The sequence below is a fragment of the Myotis nattereri genome (genome assembly GCF_964212035.1).
Source record: "Myotis nattereri genome assembly, chromosome: 15".
Taxonomy (NCBI): Eukaryota; Metazoa; Chordata; class Mammalia; order Chiroptera; family Vespertilionidae; genus Myotis; species Myotis nattereri.
This window is the reverse complement of record NC_138090.1, coordinates 46,352,203-46,372,896: the sequence shown is the minus strand read 5'-3', so window position 1 is coordinate 46,372,896 and position 20,694 is coordinate 46,352,203. Positions and strand designations below refer to the sequence as shown.

At 54.5% G+C, this 20,694-nt stretch overlaps 2 protein-coding genes across 2 annotated transcripts; one reads left to right on the top strand and one right to left on the bottom strand.

Annotated features, from left to right (window-relative positions):
- Window positions 1–82: 82 nt before the first annotated feature.
- SIX5 (SIX homeobox 5) lies at window positions 83–4,152 on the top strand (the record flags this gene model as incomplete). The annotated part of the gene is made up of 3 exons (XM_081108495.1): window positions 83–882; window positions 1,774–2,573; window positions 2,855–4,152. The coding sequence occupies 3 exons, from the start codon at window positions 83–85 to the stop codon at window positions 3,472–3,474; spliced, it is 2,220 nt and encodes a 739-aa protein (XP_080964621.1). The 3' UTR covers window positions 3,475–4,152.
- Window positions 4,153–4,834: 682 nt separating this feature from the next.
- Window positions 4,835–20,101, bottom strand: MEIOSIN (meiosis initiator; the record flags this gene model as incomplete). Its single annotated transcript, XM_081107338.1, is given in 14 exon segments — window positions 4,835–5,003; window positions 5,590–5,679; window positions 6,460–6,701; window positions 6,771–6,938; window positions 8,052–8,125; window positions 8,505–8,660; window positions 9,554–9,654; window positions 10,460–10,559; window positions 11,500–11,553; window positions 11,806–11,886; window positions 11,889–11,929; window positions 13,053–13,182; window positions 14,890–15,001; window positions 20,003–20,101. Coding segments are annotated over 14 exon segments (1,617 nt in total), but the record flags the coding sequence as incomplete, so codon positions are not given.
- Between the last annotated feature and the right edge of the window lie 593 nt (window positions 20,102–20,694).

The following is a 20,694-nucleotide window of genomic DNA, read 5'->3' as shown; positions in this document are numbered from 1 at the left end:
TGGGGGGACGGGCGGGGGAGGGGGCTGGGGAAAGCCCGAGGGAGGAGGAGAAGGAGGGAGGAACTTTCCAAAGTTGCAAAACATGGCTACCTTGCCTGCTGAGCCGAACGCGGGGCCGGCTGCAGGGGGGGAGGCAGTGGCCGCGGCGGCGACCGAAGAGGAGGAGGAGGAAGCGCGCCAGCTCCTGCAGACACTGCAGGCGGCCGAGGGTGAGGCGGCGGCGGCGGCCGGGGCCGGGGCGGGCGAAGCGGCGGCGGGAGCGGAGGGCCCGGGGTCCCCGGGCGTTCCCGGGTCGCCCCTCGAGGCCGCTGCCGAGCCGCCCACGGGCCTCCGCTTCTCGCCGGAGCAGGTGGCGTGCGTCTGCGAGGCGCTGCTACAGGCGGGCCACGCCGGCCGCTTGAGCCGCTTCCTGGGAGCACTGCCCCCGGCCGAGCGCCTACGTGGCAGCGACCCGGTGCTGCGCGCTCGGGCCTTGGTGGCCTTCCAGCGGGGCGAGTACGCCGAGCTCTACCGGCTGCTCGAGAGCCGCCCCTTCCCCGCTGCCCACCACGCCTTCCTGCAGGACCTCTACCTGCGCGCGCGCTACCACGAGGCCGAGCGGGCCCGGGGCCGCGCGCTGGGCGCAGTGGACAAGTACCGTCTGCGGAAGAAGTTCCCGCTGCCCAAGACCATCTGGGACGGCGAGGAGACCGTCTACTGCTTCAAGGAGCGCTCCCGCGCCGCGCTCAAGGCCTGCTACCGCGGCAACCGCTACCCCACGCCCGACGAGAAGCGCCGCCTGGCCACGCTGACCGGCCTCTCGCTCACGCAGGTCAGCAACTGGTTCAAGAACCGGCGACAGCGCGACCGGACCGGGGTCGGCGGCGGCGCGCCCTGCAAGAGGTGAGGGGACCCGGGCGGCGCAAGTCCCGCTTTCCCGGGAACGTGCCACCCACCAGCCCCCTCTCCCGAGCCCGCTGCCGGAGCCCGCGCCAAGTCCGCAGATGCCTCCCGCTCACACCCTCCGGCGCCCGCCAGGCGTGAGGAATAGTGAGGATGCCACGGGCACACGTCCCGGCCCTCTCCCCAACATCGCTGCTTCTCTCGCGGAGGCTGGGCGACCTCTTTCCTCCGCTCCACTCAGGACCCCATCCTAGATCCCCATCCGTGTGGGTGGCTAGACTGGGGAGACAGGGAGAAAAGGGGGCTACGGGGAAAGAGGGAGGGGCCTTTGTTCCCGCACCCGGCGTCGGGGCTTCTTTCTGGCCGCTGCGCTGCCCGGTCCTTCCCCGCCCCCGCCCCCCCTCGGGGCCCAAACGGCGTGGTCCGTCGTCTGTCTTTGTTGTGAAACGTGAACCTTCCCCAGCTCCGGTTTCCCTGTAACCCAAGCCCTTCCCCTCCCACCCAGCACGCCAGCCTCTCCCGCCCTTCCCTGACGCCCTGGGAGGGCACCGGGAACTGAGCTGGCCGCCACCTCCCGGCTCTCCGCCGCCTCCAGGCTGCTTTCAGCCCGACCCGAGACCGGGAGCCTGGATGCCCCGGCCTCCTCACTCTGGCTTGGGACAGCTTCAGCTTTTATGCAGTGATGTCCACGCAGGGCTTGCAGAGGGTCCTTAGGTGGTCTGAGAGAGGAGGCTTCATACTCCCCCGCCCGCACCCCCCCCCCCCCCCGTTGTCCCCAAAAGTTTGGGCCGGGGAAAGAGGGGGAGGCTCCTGCAGCTCTGTGCGGGAAGCTGGCTGGCCGGTGGGGGAACAGCATTCAGGGCCACAACTCACAATCCTTTCTCTGAACAGCGAGTCTGATGGGAACCCCACTACTGAGGATGAGTCCAGCCGCAGTCCTGAGGACCTGGAGAGGGGGGTGGCTCCAGTGGCCACGGAGGCCCCTGCCCAGGGCTCCATATTCCTGGCGGGGGCCGCCCCTCCTGCGCCATGCCCTGCCTCTTCCTCCATCCTGGTGAACGGGAGTTTCCTGGCTGCCAGCAGCTCCCCAGCGGTGCTTCTCAATGGGAGCCCTGTCATCATCAACAGCCTGGCCCTGGGTGAAGCCTCCAGCCTGGGCCCCCTGCTGCTCACAGGGGGTGGGGGCGCCCCCCCACCACAGCCTAGTCCCCCGGGGCCCAGCGAGGGCAAGACCGCCTTGGTCCTGGACCCTCAGACCGGGGAGGTTCGACTGGAGGAGGCTCAGCCTGAGGCCCCAGAGACCAAGCCCCAGGTGGCTGCTCTGGGAACACCTGGAGAGGAGGTGCCAGTGCCTCTGCCCCAAGTGGTGCCTGGGCCCCCGCCGGCTGCTGCCTTTCCTCTGCCCCCAGGACCCGTGGCTTCTGTGGCTGCTCCACAAGTGGTGCCCCTTTCCCCACCCCCTGGGTACCCTGCAGGCCTGGGCCCCACCTCCCCGCTATTGAATCTGCCCCAGGTGGTGCCCACCTCACAGGTGGTGACTCTGCCACAAGCTGTGGGGCCACTGCAGCTATTGGCAGCTGGGCCAGGCAGCCCCGTGAAGGTGGCTGCTACCGCGGGCCCTACTAATGTGCACCTGATAAACTCCGGGGTGGGCGTGACTGCCCTGCAGCTGCCTCCGGCCACTGCCCCAGGTACCCCCTTCTGCCTCCGTCCAGCCTGGGTGGGGGTAGTTATCAGGGAGGGAGAGTGCTGTTGGTGGGCTTGGGTCGGGGGTAGCTTATCCCTGCTATATCCCAGAACCCCCCTGTGCCGGGTTGTGCGGAGGCTCAAACCACCCAGACTTAGTCCCGCTCTGAGGGGGGTGGGTTTGCCTCTGGCTAATCTTCCTCTTGCCTTCCAGCAGCTTAACTGCCACCTCTGCTCCCAGCCAGCAACCCCCTCTAACCCTGTGCCCTGACGTCTCTCCCCACAGGAAACTTCCTCCTGGCCAACCCCGTGTCTGGCAGCCCCATCGTGACAGGTGTGGCCGTGCAGCAGGGCAAGATCATCCTCACGGCCACCTTCCCCACCAGCATGCTGGTCTCCCAGGTCCTGCCGCCTGCCCCCAGCCTGGCCCTGCCCCTGAAGCCAGACACGGCCATCTCGGTGCCCGAAGGAGCCCTTCCCGTGGCCCCCAGCCCTACTCTCCCAGAGGCCCACGCCCTCGGCGCACTTTCTGCCCAGCAGCTGCCACAGCCACCACCTGCCCCTGCCGCCACCATTGCTGCCAGCCTGCCCTTCTCCCCAGACTCCTCCTGCCTCCTGGCTGGCTTCCCTGCGCCCCCACCTGAGGGCCTCATGCTGTCACCTGCAGCCGTGCCCATCTGGCCATCGGGACTGGAACTGAGCACAGGCACAGAGGGGCTGCTAGAAGCGGAGAAGGGGCTGGGGACCCAGGCCCCTCACACTGTGCTGAGGCTTCCAGACCCTGACCCTGAGGGGCTGCTCCTGGGGGCCACAGCAGGGGGCGAGGTGGAGGAGGGGCTGGAAGCTGAGACCAAGGTCCTGACCCAGCTACAGTCAGTGCCTGTGGAAGAGCCCTTGGAACTGTGACCCCGCCAGGCCTCGTCGCCTCTCCTGACAGTGGTGCTTGAGATCCAGGACAGCTGGGAGAAGGGAACCTTTCAGAAACAGTTGTTGATCTGAGGATTCCACATACACTACACCCTGCCCCCGGCTGCTTAACCTCCAAGCCCTGGATGTGCGGGGCTCACCCCTGTCCAAGGGCACCGTCCCTCTGGATGGGAAGCCTCCTCTGTTACAGCCCTCTCCTTATTCTGCCCCATATACATGGGGAGATCTGGGGGGTCCTGACTTGGGGGCTCTGCCCCCCTTGACCTGGTACGAGCTGTGAGCTGAAAACCCTGCAAAATGGCTGGACATCCAACCCCCTTGAGCCCTCTCCCTATCACTCCCTAAAACACTATTAATAGCTCCATTGACCTCCAGAGCTCTCAGAACTGCTTGGAATCTGAGGGTGGAGCAGTCCTATGCCCAGGGACTGACAGCCTCCCAGCTGGGCTCTTCCAGCTGCAACACAATGCAGGTGTGGGGAGGCCTGGGCGAGGATTCCCCTCTGACAGCCCTCATTATCACGTCCAGCCCCAGACCAAAGATCCCCTCCCCCGAGGGGCAACCTTGACCCCCGTGTCTAGTTTGTATCCTAAATCTTTATTTTTCTAGGACATGTTATGCCTACATTTCAGTTAAAATAAAGTTAACAGGATAACTAAAAGCTTCAGGAGTGTGGGTTACTTTCCAAACAACTTTCCTTAAGAAAAGCTGAACCACACGAAGCCCAATGTGAGATTCTGGCTTTCTGATCCCAGCACCCTGAGGGGCTGGGGTGGAAACCATGTTTGTGGTGCAGAGAGTGTGATTTCTTTCAAAAGGCAGGGGACCCTGGGGCCTCCAGATCCAGGTGGAAGGAGCACCCCCAGGGCTGCGGGAGCAGGGGACCAAGGCAGCCTGCCCAGTCTCCCTTGCTGGTAACAAGGGTTCCACTTTATTTTGTTGGCAACAATAAATAACCTATAAATAGAACAGGGGCGGGAGGAGTAGGATAAGGTGAGAATGAACAGGGTTGAAACCATTTGATTCTGGGGTGGACAAAGGCAGGTTAGAGGGGAGCCCCATCTCCTTAACTTCTCCCTGCATTTCACGCAGCGCTTCCTTCCCCGGGGAAGAAAGGAGCTGTGAGAAGGGCAGAGTTCAGCTGCCCACATACATGGCAAACACACAAAGCAGAGGGTCAACGAATCCACCCCTCCCAGCCCGAGGGAACTGGCCAAGGAGACCTGCCTAGCAGGGCTGAGGCCCAGGAGGGGGCAACCTCTTCCTCACTGGCTCCAGGGTTCAAACGAGCTGTGGAGCTGCAAGGTGGTGAGGGAGGAGAGGTGAAGTGGTTACCCTCTCATCTGTGGCCAGGAGGCAGCTGAGAGGCGGGCTGTGAGGAACAGCGGGCCCTGTCCGCCAGCAGCTGGTAGAAGGGCTTGGGGACCCCCCAGTCCTCGTCCTCGCTGCTGGAGCTTTCCTGCTTCACATTCCGATTGTGCTGGCGGCTGAACCTTCGAGCTTTGATGCTGGGGGGAGAGGCAGTGGGATGGGCGGTCCCTCACTGGCCGCCCGGGCCCTGCCTCACCACTGGTGCTCTGGCCCTGCAGCGGCCAGGCCTGAGCTGAAAGGGAGGCCAGGGCTTTACCTGGTCCCACGGAGCGGGCGAACCTCTGGGCCCGGCTTATACGCTAGGACTCCACCCAGGGCTCTTTGCTGCAGCCCCACACTCCTGTTACAGTCTCTGCACACTGAGGGCCAACTGAGAAACAGGCAGTGGCTGCTCCGAGGTGAAGAGGAGAGAGAGGCAGGAGGCCAAGTGAAAGGGAAGACCCCGTTTCCTGCTCTGAGAAATGCCTTGCGGCAGAGAGGGCAAAAGAAACTTAGGGCAGCAGGGGCCAATTCCAAATTAAGGTACTCGCTCTTCTAAGCTCCAAGGTAGAGCGCCTTTCTATCTCTGTCACCCCCAAATATTTCATAAAAGTTTGCAACACACAAACCTCCTACCCCAGGAAACTCCCAGCCTGTTTCCAGTCTCCCGAAGCTCAAGGCTCTGACAGCTGGCGCAGGGCTGAGTGGAGGCCCCCCGCCCCAGCAGGCCGCTGGGCTGCTCACCTGTATGGTCTGCGCTCCTGCTCCGTCATCTCCCGCCAGAGCTGGGCCAGCTGTTTGGTGGCAGTTGTGGACGCAGTCCCCGGGCAGGCTCTGGGACAGGAGGAAGGCGGTAAGGAGAGGCCTGCTTGGGCAAAGACCCAGGTCTGACCTGACCCTTGCCCTCTCAGAGCCTCAGCTTTCCCTTTGAGGACTCAGCTCTTTCCCTCCTGTGTTAGATATCTCGAAAGACCCCCATTACACACCCTGGAGCTGAGGCATCAAAAAGGGGGAGGCTGACTAAATGGTTGTTGGGAAGACGCCACCCGTATCCACTGCTCCCAATATCAGCCCCTGGATCTTCCCATAAGGGTACCAGCTCTTCTCCCTTGTGGCTTGGGGGGTCTCCCATCCCCTGGCTTCAGGCTGGCAACGATGGGTTCCGGGTTGGGCTCCTGATCTACCAAGTCGGACCCAAGAACTTTTCCTTGCAACCTTAGGAATGAGGAGCTCTCCTCCCACAAGGTTGCTAGGATGGGGGCCAGGACATGAGCCTGACCTTCCAGGATTGGCCTTGCCCAGCCGGCCCCACCTGCCTGAGGCTGAAGCCCACCAGGAGAGGGACAAGGACTCCAGACAGCATCCTGTGAGCGCTTGGGCCCACATCTGAACCTAATCTACCCCTGTCTTTTTTCAGGTTATATAAGCTATTAATGTCCTATTTTTCTTAAGTCTGAGGTGGGTTTCTCTGCTTACAATGGACAGGCCCTGACCAATGCAGTGGGGCCAGGTGAGATGCTGGGGGAACATGTGGTTGAGGACGGGGCCAACGGGTCAGCCAGCAGCAGGCAACATGCTCTGGGAGATGGGCAGCCAAAGAGGACCCCCACCCACCGGATGTACTGCTTCCGGTTCATCCTACAGAACATGATGAAGCCATTGACACACTTTTTCTTCGGCTGAGTGGGGCAGGAGTCTTTCTTGTTCGTGAGCGTCATGGGGCCCCCGTCTGCCTGGCCCCTCCTGCTCTTCCTCCTGGCTGAGGGCAAGGTGGAGGCCCGCCGGGTGGGGGTCCATGTGTAGTCTCCATCCTCATCGCTCGAGAACTTCAGGTCCTCAGGGTTGGCCTGAGCCTCCTGGGTGGGGGCAGAGAGATGAGAGCTGGCAGGAGAGGCAGGGCCCACCTCAATGGCTGTCCCCCTCACCTGCTGCCTCCACACCAGCTCTGTGTCCAGGTCGGTGTCCATGCCCCCAGAGCTGGGGATGGACGATGCCTGGCTGTCCTCACTCAGCAAGAGGTGGCCCGGTGACACTGAGGACAGGCACAGGCTGTGGGAGTCAGAAAGGTCTTCAGGGGCCTCAGGGGGTATGTCCTGGGAGGGGATGTGAGCAGACACTGGTGCCCCTTCATGCCCCAACTCACTGCTCTCCTAGGAAATGAGCATGAGAAACGTCTCAGATTCAAGACAACCTCATCCAAACACCCCCTGGACATTCAAACAAATGTTCCCAAGTTCCCATAGGGGTCAGAGGGGGACTCTATGAGGCTGAGTTCTTCTGCCTCCTGTTTTTGGGGCAATATCTCTCAATCCCATCAGTTTACCACCTCACCTGGTAGCCATGATGTCCTGGGCAAGTCTTAACTTCTCTAAGCGTCAATTTCACCTACAGAATAGTGCTCACTACACGTCTTGCAGGCCGAGAAGCACCTCGCACAGTGCCAGGCACTTACTAAAGGCTCCACTAAGGGCATCTGTTTTCCTACTGCTGCCCATTCAACTACTCATTGAGGCAGTGCCCCACCCACACACATTGGAGGAAGAATGGTTTGGGGACCAGGGCTAGGGCTGCCCCTTTGCCAGATGGATAGAGGGGATGGATGAGTGAATCGAGCAGGTGAGTGACTCCTGGAGCAGACAGTGGCCACAGAGGTCAGTGTGGGGGTTTTGGAGGGAGCTCTTTCCAACTGAGGATTCCTGAGGTTGCTCATCTATTTTCTGTTAAATGGGGTCCCAGAGACGCTGGTCTCATAGAGCAGTTGTAATATTATGTGGGGTCTTTTATGGGCACCTAGCAGTTTTTAAATATATATATATTAGGGAGAGGGATAGATAGAAACATCAATTGTGAGAGAGAATCATTGATTGGCTGCCTCCTGCATGCCCCCTACTGGGGACCAGCTGGCAACCTGAGCATGTGCCCTGACCAGGAATTGAAATGCAACCTCCTGGTTCGTGGGCTGATGGTCAACCACTGAGCCACACCAGCCAGGCCCTGACAGCCTTTTAGCTTTCATCCCTTTTGTCTAGTTCATTCCAAGTGCCCAGCACAGAGTGGGCGCCTGGTGGCCAACAGTAAGCATTCAAAGGATGAGCAGATGAGTCTCTGGAAATGTTGAGGGGATGGATGAGTGAATCGAGCTGGTGAGTGACTCACGGAAAGCAGAATGACCGTTCCTGTGGATGGAGGGGTGGAGAGATGCCTACCTTCTTCGGTGGTACTTCCAGCACGCAGGCAGAAGGTGAAGACACGGGATCTAAGAACACTTCTTCAAAGAGAGCTGTCCGGGAGGGAAGGCAGAGGTTGGCTAGGATGAAAATGGCTCCCTCAGGGCACCAGGGCTCTGTGCCACTCTCCAGGTTTCTGGATCTCCTCCGCCATATTCAAATCTAGTTCCCAGGCCAGCTCCCCTGGGCCACCTCTACCCTAGGCAGAGCGAGTTGGTCCCTGCTGCAGGCTTCTGGAGCCTTCCACTCCCCATGCTGGCCTGGGGCTCCCCCACACACCCACTAGGCTATGGGCTCTTAGAGACAGGGCCCGGACAGCATACACCCCTGGGCATCCAGCACTGCCCAGCACAAGGCTGCACACTCACTTGGTGGGCATCACCGTGTGTTTTCTGAACGAACCAAGGACCAGGTCCAGCCCTGCATGCTCACCTTGGGTCAGGTACTCGCTGCCATCCTCCAACACCTGCTGTGACAGCAGTTTCCCTGGGGAGCTGAAGAGGGAAGGACTGAGACCTAGGATCTCGCTCGGTTGGCCCATCACACTCCAGTTGTCAATGTGGGGAGGCTCCAAGGCCAGTGGGCTTCCTGAAAAGGAAACATCAAGCTTGGGGTGTGGTCACAGACTGCCCTCTGCCCCCGCTGGCTTTGAGGAGACGGTGCCAGACACTGGGGAAAGATGACTGTCAACTGCTCCTTTTCAGTGCTTGGTAGAGGAAATTAAGAGGCACAATGCCTGCCGAAACCGGTTTGGCTCTGTGGATAGAGCGTCGGCCTGCGGACTGAAAGGTCCCAGGTTCGATTCCGGTCAAGGGCATGTACCTGGGTTGCGGGCACATCCCCAGTAGGAGATGTGCAGGAGGCAGCTGATCGATGTTTCTCTCTCATCGATGTTTTAACTCTCTATCTCTCTCCCTTCCTCTCTGTAAAAAATAAAAAAAAAGAGGCACAATGCCTGTCATTATGCCAGGGATGGCAAAAAAAAAACAAAAAAAAACCACACCCAAAAAACTATAATAATAAAAGCATAATGTGCTAATTAGACCAGACATTCTTCCAGATGTCCTTCTGGATGACTTTCTAGATGAAGCCGGGGCTGTGAGGGAAGCCTGGGTCTCGGGTCCCAGAGGGAAGTCAGTACCAGCAGCAGGGGAAAAGAAAGCCTACTCTTGCACGAATTTTGTGCATCAGGCCTCTAGTCAGTATCTTTCTATCAGGTGTCAGATCTGATAGAATGATTGTAGCTACCTGGAGCTGTATGTTAAGAAAGATTCTGAGGTACTGTCTGGGATCACCAGAAACAGTGATGCTTGATTAACAGTATCTGCCATGACAACCAATGGCTAGTGACTTGCCATCCCTGTGTTTAGCAGACATCTATTCACCTTCCCACGTTCCCCCTTCTATGGAAATTCTCAGAAGGAAGGTACCAAGAAGGCCCCACACCAGCCTCCAAGGAAGAGAGACAGAGTTTCAGTCACCATGAGGGCTGCCCTCTGGGGTCCAGGCAGGAAGCCAAGGGTCAGTGTCTGGGGCCTCCTTGTCCTTCTCCTCACTGGAATCGTAGAACACCAGCTGGCACCTGCAAGAGGTGGAATTCGAGAGGCAGGGCCGGAGCCCTAGGCTGGGAACTGCGGTGCCCCTGAGTGAGCTGTCTCCCCGTGGGGTGACTCGGTGTTGCCCACTGTGAGGTAAGACAGGATCACTCCACGCTGGCTGCTGGGGGAGAGCGGGGGCAGGAAGCTTGGTCAGCTCGAGGTGCTGCCCTCATAGAGCTTCAAGGCTTGTGAGGAGAGAGCTGTAATCAGGCACTGACCACACAGTTATGGGGGTGTGGGGAGGTCAGACAGGTGGGCAGGGGGGGAGGAGGGTAGCACTGAGAGTGGTCTGAAGGAGGTAGAGTTTTCCAAGTAGATGAGCGGACCAGGCTTGCTGGGAAGAGGGATCAGAGTATGAAGAGCCCAGAGGGGGCAAGGGCAGGGCCCCCGTGGGGAGTGGCGAGTATTGGCAAGTGTTAAGGGTAAGTCTCATGGGTGAGGGGCAGGAGAGGGTGCTGGCAAGGTGAGCTGAAGCCAGAGAAGTTCTCAAATGCCAATGAAGATATTTGGGCTCTGAGGGAGGGCTTTAAGCCAGGAACTGACATGGTCAAAGTCTGTGTGACTAGTAAGGGTGGCTTAGAAGGATGAGACGGGAGACAGGGATACCGGTGAGAGGCTGGGGCCCATCTCTCCTTCGAGCTCATGATGCCTGCGGAAATCTAGGCCCACAGCAGTGCTCATGCCACAGACACCATCACATGTAAATCAACCTCATTTCTCACTGCCCCTCAGCCATTCCAGACCAAACACCTCAGTCTCCCCCACTCAGAGCCCTTGGCATTTCCTTACCTGGGATAGGGCTGTGTTCTGTAGAGAAAATAGGGCTTCTCGGCCCCGTGCTGGGCCCCAAAGGCAGGGTAAAGCCCATCATCCTGGACATTGTTTTTGCCTAAGGAGGCAATTTAGGGTGATCACTCCTCTGCCTGGGACTCGCAGATGCAGGGATGAAGAGGTGCCAGGGTCTGCCACAGCCTCTCCCTCCCCCATCCTAGGCAAAACCTCAAGCTTTGGGACCTCTGCATGAGGCTCAGGGGCCACCCAAATCAGCACTAGGAATTCCACTCCTTTATCAGAAGCTGTAAGGAAGATAAAATCCTTAAGTGGAATAATGATGATGAAGATGATAATAGCAAACAAGTACAGAGTGCTTACTATGGCCAGCACAGTTGTAAGCATGTGAAAGAGTACCATTATTACCCCCATTTTACAGTTAAGTAAACTGAGGCATCGAGCTGTGAAGTAACTTGCCCAAAGCCACATAACTAGCTGAATTGGGAAGCCCTCCCTCCCCAGGTGAGTCAGGCGCCTCCTCTGGGTCCCTCACGCTCCCTTGGCAACCCCAGGAATTTGGGACCACTCTGGAAATCAGTGATAGTGTGTGACTCCTTCACTGGACTGTCCCCAGCACCCAGCACATGGCCTGGCCGAGGCAATGCTTAGAGAGTCAGGGCTGAATGAACAGGTGGATAGAGGATAGAATGGCTCAGGCCATGTCTTCCCTTGCCCACTTTCTCGCCTGGCTCTCTGCTGAATGAGCCATCACACCTTTTGAAGCTGGTACAGGGACAGGGAGTCCCTACAGTTCTGCCACTCGCAGCCCTCACACAGGGTGGCACTGACTCTGTCCAGCCCTTACACCTACAGCAGAGCCTGAAGGGAAAAGAAAACTGGGAAAGAGACTATAGCTGTGTGAGGTGAGAGACAGTGTCTCTCTTGTCCACCGTTGAAGTCCCAGCTAACCAGGACTGTGCGTGGATGTTGCGGATGCCTAATAAGGGGTGTATAAATGACTGGCTAAATTAATGGTGAGGGAAGATCAGCAGTAACGCTGTTCTTAGCCACATCCAGCAATGTCAGCCAGGATCTTCCTCCATTTCTGTCACCTTAAGGCAAAGACAATGCAGCATAGCCCTAACCAGTTTGGCTCAGTGGATAGAGCGTCGGCCTGCGGACTGAATGGTCCCAGGTTTGATTCCAGTCAAGGGCATGTACCTTGGTTGCGGGCACATCCCCAGTAGGGGGCGTGCAGGAGGCAGCTGATGGATGTTTTTCATTGATGTTTGTAACTCTCTATCTCTCTCCCTTCCTCTCTGTAAAAAATCAATAAAATATGTATTTTTTTAAAAAGACAGTGCAGCATCTTGGAGGAGTGCTGGTCCCCTCCACGTTTCCTCCCTTCTGGTCTGGGGATGGGGTCACCTTCTTCTTGGGCTTGACAGGGCCAGATAGCAACAAGGGTTCTGGGCCCGGGTCTGGCATCTGGGACAGCAGAGCGATGGCATCAGATGGGGCTGGGGCCTTGTCACTAGAAGATGGCTCAGGTCGGGGGTCTTCTTTGCTCTGGGCCCAGACACCTGTTTGAAAGCTTTGCCTGGCCTAGTCACTCATCAGTGTTTCCTGGATAAGCCTGGATCCTTAGCTACGGGTCACAGTCTGACACTCCCTTCCCCTACTTACAGGCTAGAACAGTGATGGTGAACCTATGAGCGTGTCAGAGGTGACACGCGAACTCATTTTTTTGGTTGATTTTTCTTTGTTAAATGGCATTTAAATATATAAAATAAATATCAAAAATATAAATCTTTGTTTTACTATGGTTGCAAATATCAAAAAATTTCTATATGTGACACAGCACCAGAGTTAAGTTAGGGTTTTTCAAAATGCTGACACGCCGAGCTCAGAAGGTTCGCCATCCCTGGGCTAGAACGACCTTGCCAGCTCTGAAAAAGTACTGAAGCCCAGCGTGCACCTCAGACCACTGAGCGGCCTTCTGGGTGTGAGAACAGGCACGGGCACTTTTTAAGGCGCCTGGATGATTCAGATGTGCAGCCAGGGCTGGAAACCATTGACTAGGTCCAACTCCCATTTTAAAGACATGGAAACGGAGGCCCTCGAAAGGGAGAGGACGTGTAGTGAGCTATAGCAAGGCTGAGGCTGGACCCAGGACACTGGTCTTTCACTCGTACGTCTTTCCTCCCTGGTGTCCATGCTCCCTGATGCTCTGGCCGGGGTTGGGTTACTGGCCATAAAGACAATAAATGCCAACAGTAGCTTCCCTTCACTGGGAACCAACCATATGCCTCTCCACTTAAGCATTGCTTGAGTGGTACGTTTTCAGGCTCCTCATCCTCAAGACCTCCCTGTGGCAGGGACTGCAATTTCCAGATGAGGAGGATGAGGCTCAGAGGACAGTGCACCCCTGGTCTCAGCTAGTAACACAAAGAGCCAGAAAATGAACCCAGACGTGTCTGACTCTAAAGCCTCGTTAGGGGCTCAGGATTGCTGACTGCGCCTCCCAGGGGGGTGATGACCCTGGAGAAGGAGCCCTGCCTCCATCTGACCCCAACTTCCTGTCTGCCTCCACTGACAGCCTGTACCTGACGCTCGGGTCAGCTTCTTCTTCCTGGGTTTCCGACAGGCTTCCCAAAGGTAGGACTGACGAAAGTGCGGGCAGCTGGATGGGGTGAAGTGTCTCTGCTTTGCTGAGCCCACAGCGGAGTTCTGGCCCAGCCCTGCACAGGACAAAGAAGGAGAGGTCGCCGAAACCGGTTTGGCTCAGTGGATAGAGCGTCGGCTTGCGGACTGAAAGGTCCCAGGTTCGATTCCGGTCAAGGGCATGTACCTGGGTTGCAGGCATATCCCCAGTGGGAGATGTGCAGGAGGCAGCTGATCGATGTTTCTCTCTCATCGATGTTTCTAACTCTCTATCTCTCTCCCTTCCTCTCTGTAAAAAATCAATAAAATATATTTAAAAAAAAAAAAAAAGGAGAGGTCATGCCCTCCCAAATCCTCCCTCCCAGACAATGCCGCCCAATGCGGGTAGGGTGTGGGGTGGTCCACCGCAGTCCACGGAGGAGATCAGACTTGTCTGAGGTGGCACAGTCAGGCGCCAAAGGTGCAGGGTGAACTCTGGGGCTTCCCCAGGCCATTCTGGGCCTTGGCTGACGGAAGACAGACTCAGTGCTTCCCAAATTTGCCCCCATATTTCCCACCCCAAACCAATTCCTCCTCCTGCCTTCCTCAAGACAGTGAGGGTTCCACCACCCATCCTGGGTCACCAGGTTCTCTCCCTGGGGCCTCTCAATTCTTCCTCATTAACATCTCCCAAATGTACCCTCTTCTGCCTATACTCAGCCACCGTGCCAGATGGGGACGCACGGTCTCCTGACTGGCCCACCCCGAAAGTTTGTTCACTGATCTCCCGGACTCCAGTTTCTCACTTAATAACCAATCCTCCACGCTAGATGTTAGGGACCTCTTTCTAAAAAAACCCTGCAGCCCAGCCGAGTGTGGCTCAGCAGTTGAGCGTCAACCCAGGAACCAAGAGGTCACTGGTTCAATTCCCGGTCAGGGCACATGCCCAGGTTTCAGGCTCAATCCCCAGTATGGGGCATGCAGGAGGCAGCCAATCAATGATTCTCTCTCATCATTGATGTTTCTATCTCTCTCTTCCTTTCCCTTCCTCTCTGAAATCAATAAAAATATAATTTAAAATATGTCAAAGATCTTCACAGAGATCATTTTAAAATAATAATTTTAAAAAACCCTGCAAAACCCTGATCATGGCTCGCCCTGGCTGAAAATCCTCCAGTATGTCTCATCTTCATCTCCCTCCTCAGGGCTCGAAGCCCTTCAGGATCTGGTCTCTTCCTCATTTCCTACCCTTCTTGCCTGTGTATGTTTTACACCAGTAATGATAGCGCCCAGCACATACAGCACTGGATGACTGGCGTGTTCCAGGCATTGTGCTACAATACTCTCTACTTGTATCAACTCATTTAATCTTCACTACAAACACAGGAGGGAAGTATTAGTCCCGTTCTGCAGATGAGGAAACAGAAGCACAGAGAGGTTATGGCAACAATACGTGTATCTGAGTCAGGATCTGGCTCAAGAGCCTGCACTTGTCCTTTCGATGCTACGTGGCCCCTCCAACCACACCCATCTGCTTGCCTGTCCCCAGACATTCCACACATGTCTTCTCATGCCTGCACGCTCCGGCTCAGATTGTTTCTTCCACTTGGCAGGGCTCCCCCTTCTACTGTCCTCCAAGGCCCAGCTCCAAGGCCCCTCCCCCCACAGTCTTCCCAGACACCCTCTTCTGACTTTGCCCCTGTGCGAGGCTGTGTGATCCTGGAGGGCCTGGAATGGTTGAAGTCACTCAGGGTCCCTGACAGCAGGACAATACTTATGGCGCAGGCCCTGGGAAATGGACTTACCCCCAGCTCCGCCTTCCCCATTGGCGGTGTGGAATTGGAGCAAGGCCTGGGCCACATCGATGTTTCTCTGGAGGTACTGAATGTAGTGCAGGATGTGCTGCAGAATCTCCTTCTGCCCATAAAAGAAAGACAGGGTTATGCACAAGATGGGGGCCCGAGACAACAAGAGGCTGCCAGAGACCAGAGGCAGGAAGGCTCCAGGACCCCATTCCCCGCCCCAACAATTCCTCCATTAACAGATATGTTCCTATTTTGCTCTCTAGTTCTCACTGTGGCCCAGCAAGGTAGCGTTACAAGTAGGGAAATTGAGGCTCAGAGTGTAATGGCATTTGCTAAGGTTACAGAGAGGACATGGCCAAGCTGGGATCTAAACCCAAGTCCAGTTTTTCGGCACACTGTTCAGCTTCCCACCCCTGGTCCTTTGCACATGCTGTATTGTCTTTCTGCAAAGTCTTCCTCTTCTTCTCACACACTCCCTCTCCTGGCATCTCCTTTGAGCTTCCAGAATCTTTCCCTCCTTCCCGACCCCTCTCGCCCAGGCTGGGTCAGATGTCCCTCCTAGGCACTCTTGTAACACCCTGTCCTGATCCCACCAATGCACTTGCCGCCCTGTTTTATAATTATCTGTTCACACATCATTCCTTCCCACTGACCTTGGATTGGCTGAGGGTAGAGACTGTAACTAGTTGATTTCTATATTTCAAGCACACAGAACCCAGAGGTGGCTTAGCCAGTGACTGCTAAAGTAGTGAATCTTCCCCACAGCACCAAGGGCGAAGACTCCTCCCACCAGGCATCACCTGTCCAGCCACCGAACACTGATTGGTATTGGTATTGGAGCTACTAAGCTAAGAAAGACTACTCCTGCCCTAGCCGGTTTGGCTCAGTGGATAGAGTGTCAGCCTGCAGACCAAAGGGTACTGGGTTCAATTCCAGTCAAGGGCCCTTACCTTGGTTGCAGGTTCCTCCCCTGGTCAGGGCACGTGCAGGAGGCAACCAATTGATGTGTTTCTCTCAAATCGATGTTTCTCTCTATCTTTCCCTCTCTCTTCCACTCTCCCTAAAAATCAGTGGAAAAATATCCTCAGGTGAGGATTAACAAAACAAACAAAAAAAGACTACTCCCCACTAAGGGCCAAGTATGTAAGGATGACCTAGACATACTTTTGTTTGCCTTCATGGAACTTACCATATAGTGAGGCAGCAGACTTAATAAACTCATAAATCATACAAAATTATCATTAAGCATTATGAATAAAAGAGTACAACAAGGGATTCTGCAACTAAACTTAGATGTCCAGAAAGTCCCCTTGGATCCAGCAGCATTTAAATTGAGACCTGAATAATGAAAGGAGTTAGCCTGGTCAAGACATGAGGGAAGAACATCAATAGGTATTTTTGGGATCGTACTAGATCCCTAGAATAACAATAAAACCATTAGTAGTAATCTTCCAAACCCAAGCATGGTCTCTAGAGGGGACTTAAGTGAAACCGTTCCATAAGATGCGATACAGACAGTCACTGAAATTATTTAACCTGATCCACGAAAGGAAGCTGTGATCTAACTAAGGAGTACATGTGGCACAAGCAAGGGACTATCAGTTTGGAAGGGCCTGGTCCCAATCTGCCACTTATTGGCTGTGTGATGGGAGCAGGTTGTTTTACTTTGAGCCTCGGTTTCCTCATCTGTGCAACGGGGATGAGAAGCTCATTCAGGCTCAGAGATTATCATTAGGAGTAAATAAATTAGTGTGTGTGAAATCGCCCAGCGCAGAGCCTGATATGATAGTTGCCTAATAAATGCTTAGTTGATGACAATGAGAGTGCCTTCAGTAAGTTTTCAGGGGATTAAATGAGAACCTTTTCTAACTTTTTATAACTAGACCAGGGTTTTTTCCAGAGCAGATACTATATTTTTAGCTTAGTATCTCCAACACCAGGCTTGGCACATGGTGGGCACTCTTAAGCTGAAGTCTTTGTAAACTGGAAAGTAATATAAAATGCTACTCATTATTACTAGTATAAAGGTTTCGTGCAGGAGGATATTGGGCCTCAGCTCTGATTTCAGAACAGAGGCTCAGTAATTGAGACTTCGTAGCTTGGGAACTGCACCAAAGATCTTCTGAGGGTGAGATGGACAGGTCCTGCAACTTCCTCAACAGAGGAAATTCATTCATTCATTCATTCATTCATTCATTCAACAAACATCTATTGAGCACCGAATGACAGAGTGGTTGAGGACGTGGGCCTTTGGAAAGAGACATATCTGCCCCTCTCTCACTGTACGCTGGCTGTGTTCCTCTGCGCAATATGACCACTCTGGGCTTCAGTTTCCTCAAAACAAAAAAATGAGCATAAACATATGCATCCCAAAAGCCTTGTGGGGAGGATTAAATAAAAAAATGTATATAAAACATTTGTCATTCAGGGCCTGACACCTAAAACTCTCAGTCTGTTGGGAGCAACTGTTCACTTGTTATTATCTGCTCTATGCTAGGCCCTGTGGGGCACTGGGGATAGACACTTATCTATTATGGTCCTTGCCATCTCAGCACTCTTCATGTAAAGGGGTTCAGAAATACGAAAACAATCAGTAATGTGCTGAAGGCTTTGGTGGCCAGAGGAAGAAGCTACAGCATCATACGGGGCAGGGAGTGCTTAATCAGCCAGAATGGTGATTAGGATGTCACAGATCTAAGCTGCAGCCCGTCTCCAACGCAGGAGAGGCCACACATGATAGCCCCCATTAGTTCACCGAGCAGCGGACTGAGCAGGTCCCATGGCCCTGATGAACTGTGATGCACTTTAAGCAGACTGGCCCAGTGGGAAGCTGGGAACTGACAGGAACTCAGGTTGTATGTGGAGCAGGGTCCCAGGACTGAACTTAAGGAAGGATGAAGATGGGGGAGAAGGGATTGTTAAGATAGTAGAAAATCAATGGTAAAGAAAGTAGGCTGAGGCCTGGGGAGAATTCCATGAGATGTGGCCATCTGGTCAGTGATATAATTATGCCTGTCCTCTGACTAGAAGGTCATTCCTCCAGAGCAGGGACTGTGTCCCAGACATCTCTGCCCTTCCTGCCAAGAGCTTAGGACAGCATCTGTGTACCAAATACTCCAATGATTGACGACAGAGGATAAAACCCCGCCAGTATTTTTGAGCACCGTGGTGGTCTGTGTAATGTCCTCGTCCCCAGAACCTGTGATCATGTTGCCTTATATGACTAAGGGGACTTTGCAGATGTGCTGGATGTGACTGAATAAGGACCTTCAGATGGGGAGGTTATTCTGGATCATCTCAGTGGGCCCACTGTAATCACAGGGGTTTCTGATAAGCTGGAGGCAGGAGGGTCAAAGGCAGAGAAGGTGAATGACAACGGAAGCAAAGAGAGAGAAGATGAGATTTGAAAATGCTACTCTTCTGGCTTTGAAGGGGCCCTGAGCCAGGGAACATAGGTGACCTCTAGAAGTTGGCAAAGGAAAGAAAACACATTCTCCCTGGAGCCTCCAAGAGGAACCAAGTCTGCTGACACCCTGACTTTAGACCAGTGAGACTAATTTTGGATTTCTGACCTCCAGAACTGAAGGAGAATAAATTTGTGTTGGTTTAAATGCTAAATTTTTTAAAAAAAATATATTTTATTGATTTTTTACAGAGAGGAAGGGGGGGAGATAGAGAGTTAGAAACATCGATGGGAGAGAAACACCAATCAGCTGCCTCCTGCACATCTCCCACTGGGGATGTGCCCGCAACCCAGGTACATGCCCTCGACCGGAATCGAACCTGGGACCCCTCAGTCCGCAGGCCGACGCTCTATCCACTGAGCCAAACCGGTTTCGGCTTAAATGCTAAATTTGGAGTAATTTGTTACAGTAGCAACAAGAAACTAATATAAGGCCCTAGCCATCTTGGCTCAGTGGCTAGAGCGTCGACCTGCGGACCAAAGGGTCCTGGGTTCGATTCTGGTCAAGGGCACGTACCTGGGTTGCAGGCTCCTCCCTGGCCTGGGCCCTGGTCAGGACACATGCAGGGGGCAACCAATCTATGTGTTTCTCTCACATAGATATTTCTCTGTCTTTCCCTCTCTATTCCACTCTCTCTAAAAGGTCAATGGAAAAATATCCTCGGGTGAGGATTAACAACAAAAATAATAAAAAAATAATATAATATAAGCACCCATGATGGAGAGATATTAAGGGGGAGAATCAACATGACTGGGAACTGATGGAGTGTGGCAGGCAGGGTTGGGGTCTGGCAAATCTTTCCAAAACACCTGCTCCTCTGACCCTCCTTGGAGGCAAGTAGCACCTCTAGCTGGGACCAGTAACTCCTGTGTTCAAAGCTTCATCTTCCTGCCAGATTCTGAGTTCCCAGAGGATGAGGACTGGGTCTCAAATTTCATTCCCTCCCCTTTTCACAATCATAAAAGCTCTGACATCCAATAATCTTTCCATAAAATGGCTGATGAATGAATAAATGACTGAATGAGAGGAACTATAGCAAGACAACATCACACCAAGCCTTCAGGATCTCCGAGTCTCCCAGTAGGTTCTTTCCACTGGGAATGAGGTGTTAGCTCAGCACTATCTACATGTATTGAATAGCCAATGGGGACACGCAGAGAAGCTTTGTCTGTTACTACTGGGTGATGATACCCACGGGTCACACAACAGGGAGGGAACCGACATTTATTCAGGCAGGGCCTGTCATGGCTATTGTGTCATTTTGGCTTCACCATATCTCTGGGTAGGAGGAGTTATCTTTATTCATTTTACAGCTGAGATATACGAAGCTTGAGAGGCTGATAACCTGAGTGACCTGCCCAGGATTCTGCGGTTATGGAGCTGGAGGGCTCAAACCCTGGCTGGTTGACTCCCAAAGCAATGACCTTTACCTGGCTCCTTGCCTGTATTCCCCTCCCAGCTCCTCCTGCCTCCGTTGTGAGAAAGAATCTTGCAGTCATGTGCTCCAAGACTCCCAGAAATTCCCATTCCCATCGCAGCCTCCACTGAGAGTGTCTGTCTAGGTTTCTCAGGACAAGGAAAGTTAACCAGCTTACTGACATTTTAAAATCTACCTCCCAAATCCACCTCCTCTCCTTCGGTCCACATACCTTGGTAAGCTTCTTGCTCCTGGTCTTCGGGGCCAGGGGTAGCAGCAATGCCAACTCATGAAGTTTGCCGGTGTGGTTTTTTCTTTGCTTCCTGTTTTGGGACAAAAACAGGTTTGTTTGTTTTTATTTTGTGTTTTTAAAAAAATATATATATTTTATTGATTTTTTTTTACAGAGAGGAAGAGAGAGGGATAGAGAGTTAGAAACATCGATCAGCCACCTCCTGCACACCTCCTACTGGGGATGTGCCCGCAACCAAGGTACATGCCTTTGACCGGAATCGAACCTGGGACCTTTCAGTCCGCAGGCCAATACTCTAGCCAATGAGCCAAACCGGTTTAGGGCCCAAAACAGGTTTTGAATAGGACATCCAAAATGGAATTTGGTATCTGAATCTGAAACCTCCTGTCTCATTGTTCCTCTCAGGGATGTCCCCCACCCCAGGCACCTGAGACAGAGTTCCGGGCATCATCTGGACGGCATCCCTTTTTCCATTGTCCAATCAGTCACCAAATCCTGTCCATTCCTCATCTGATCCCTTCTCTCCATCCCTGCAGCCCCTGGCTTAGTCCATTTGCTGACATACTCATGGGTCTCCCAGCTTCCCACCTGGCCTCCTCCAATCCATACTGTCTAGTACAGCGGTTCTCAACCTGTGGGTCGTGACCCCTTTGGGGGTCGAATGACCCTTT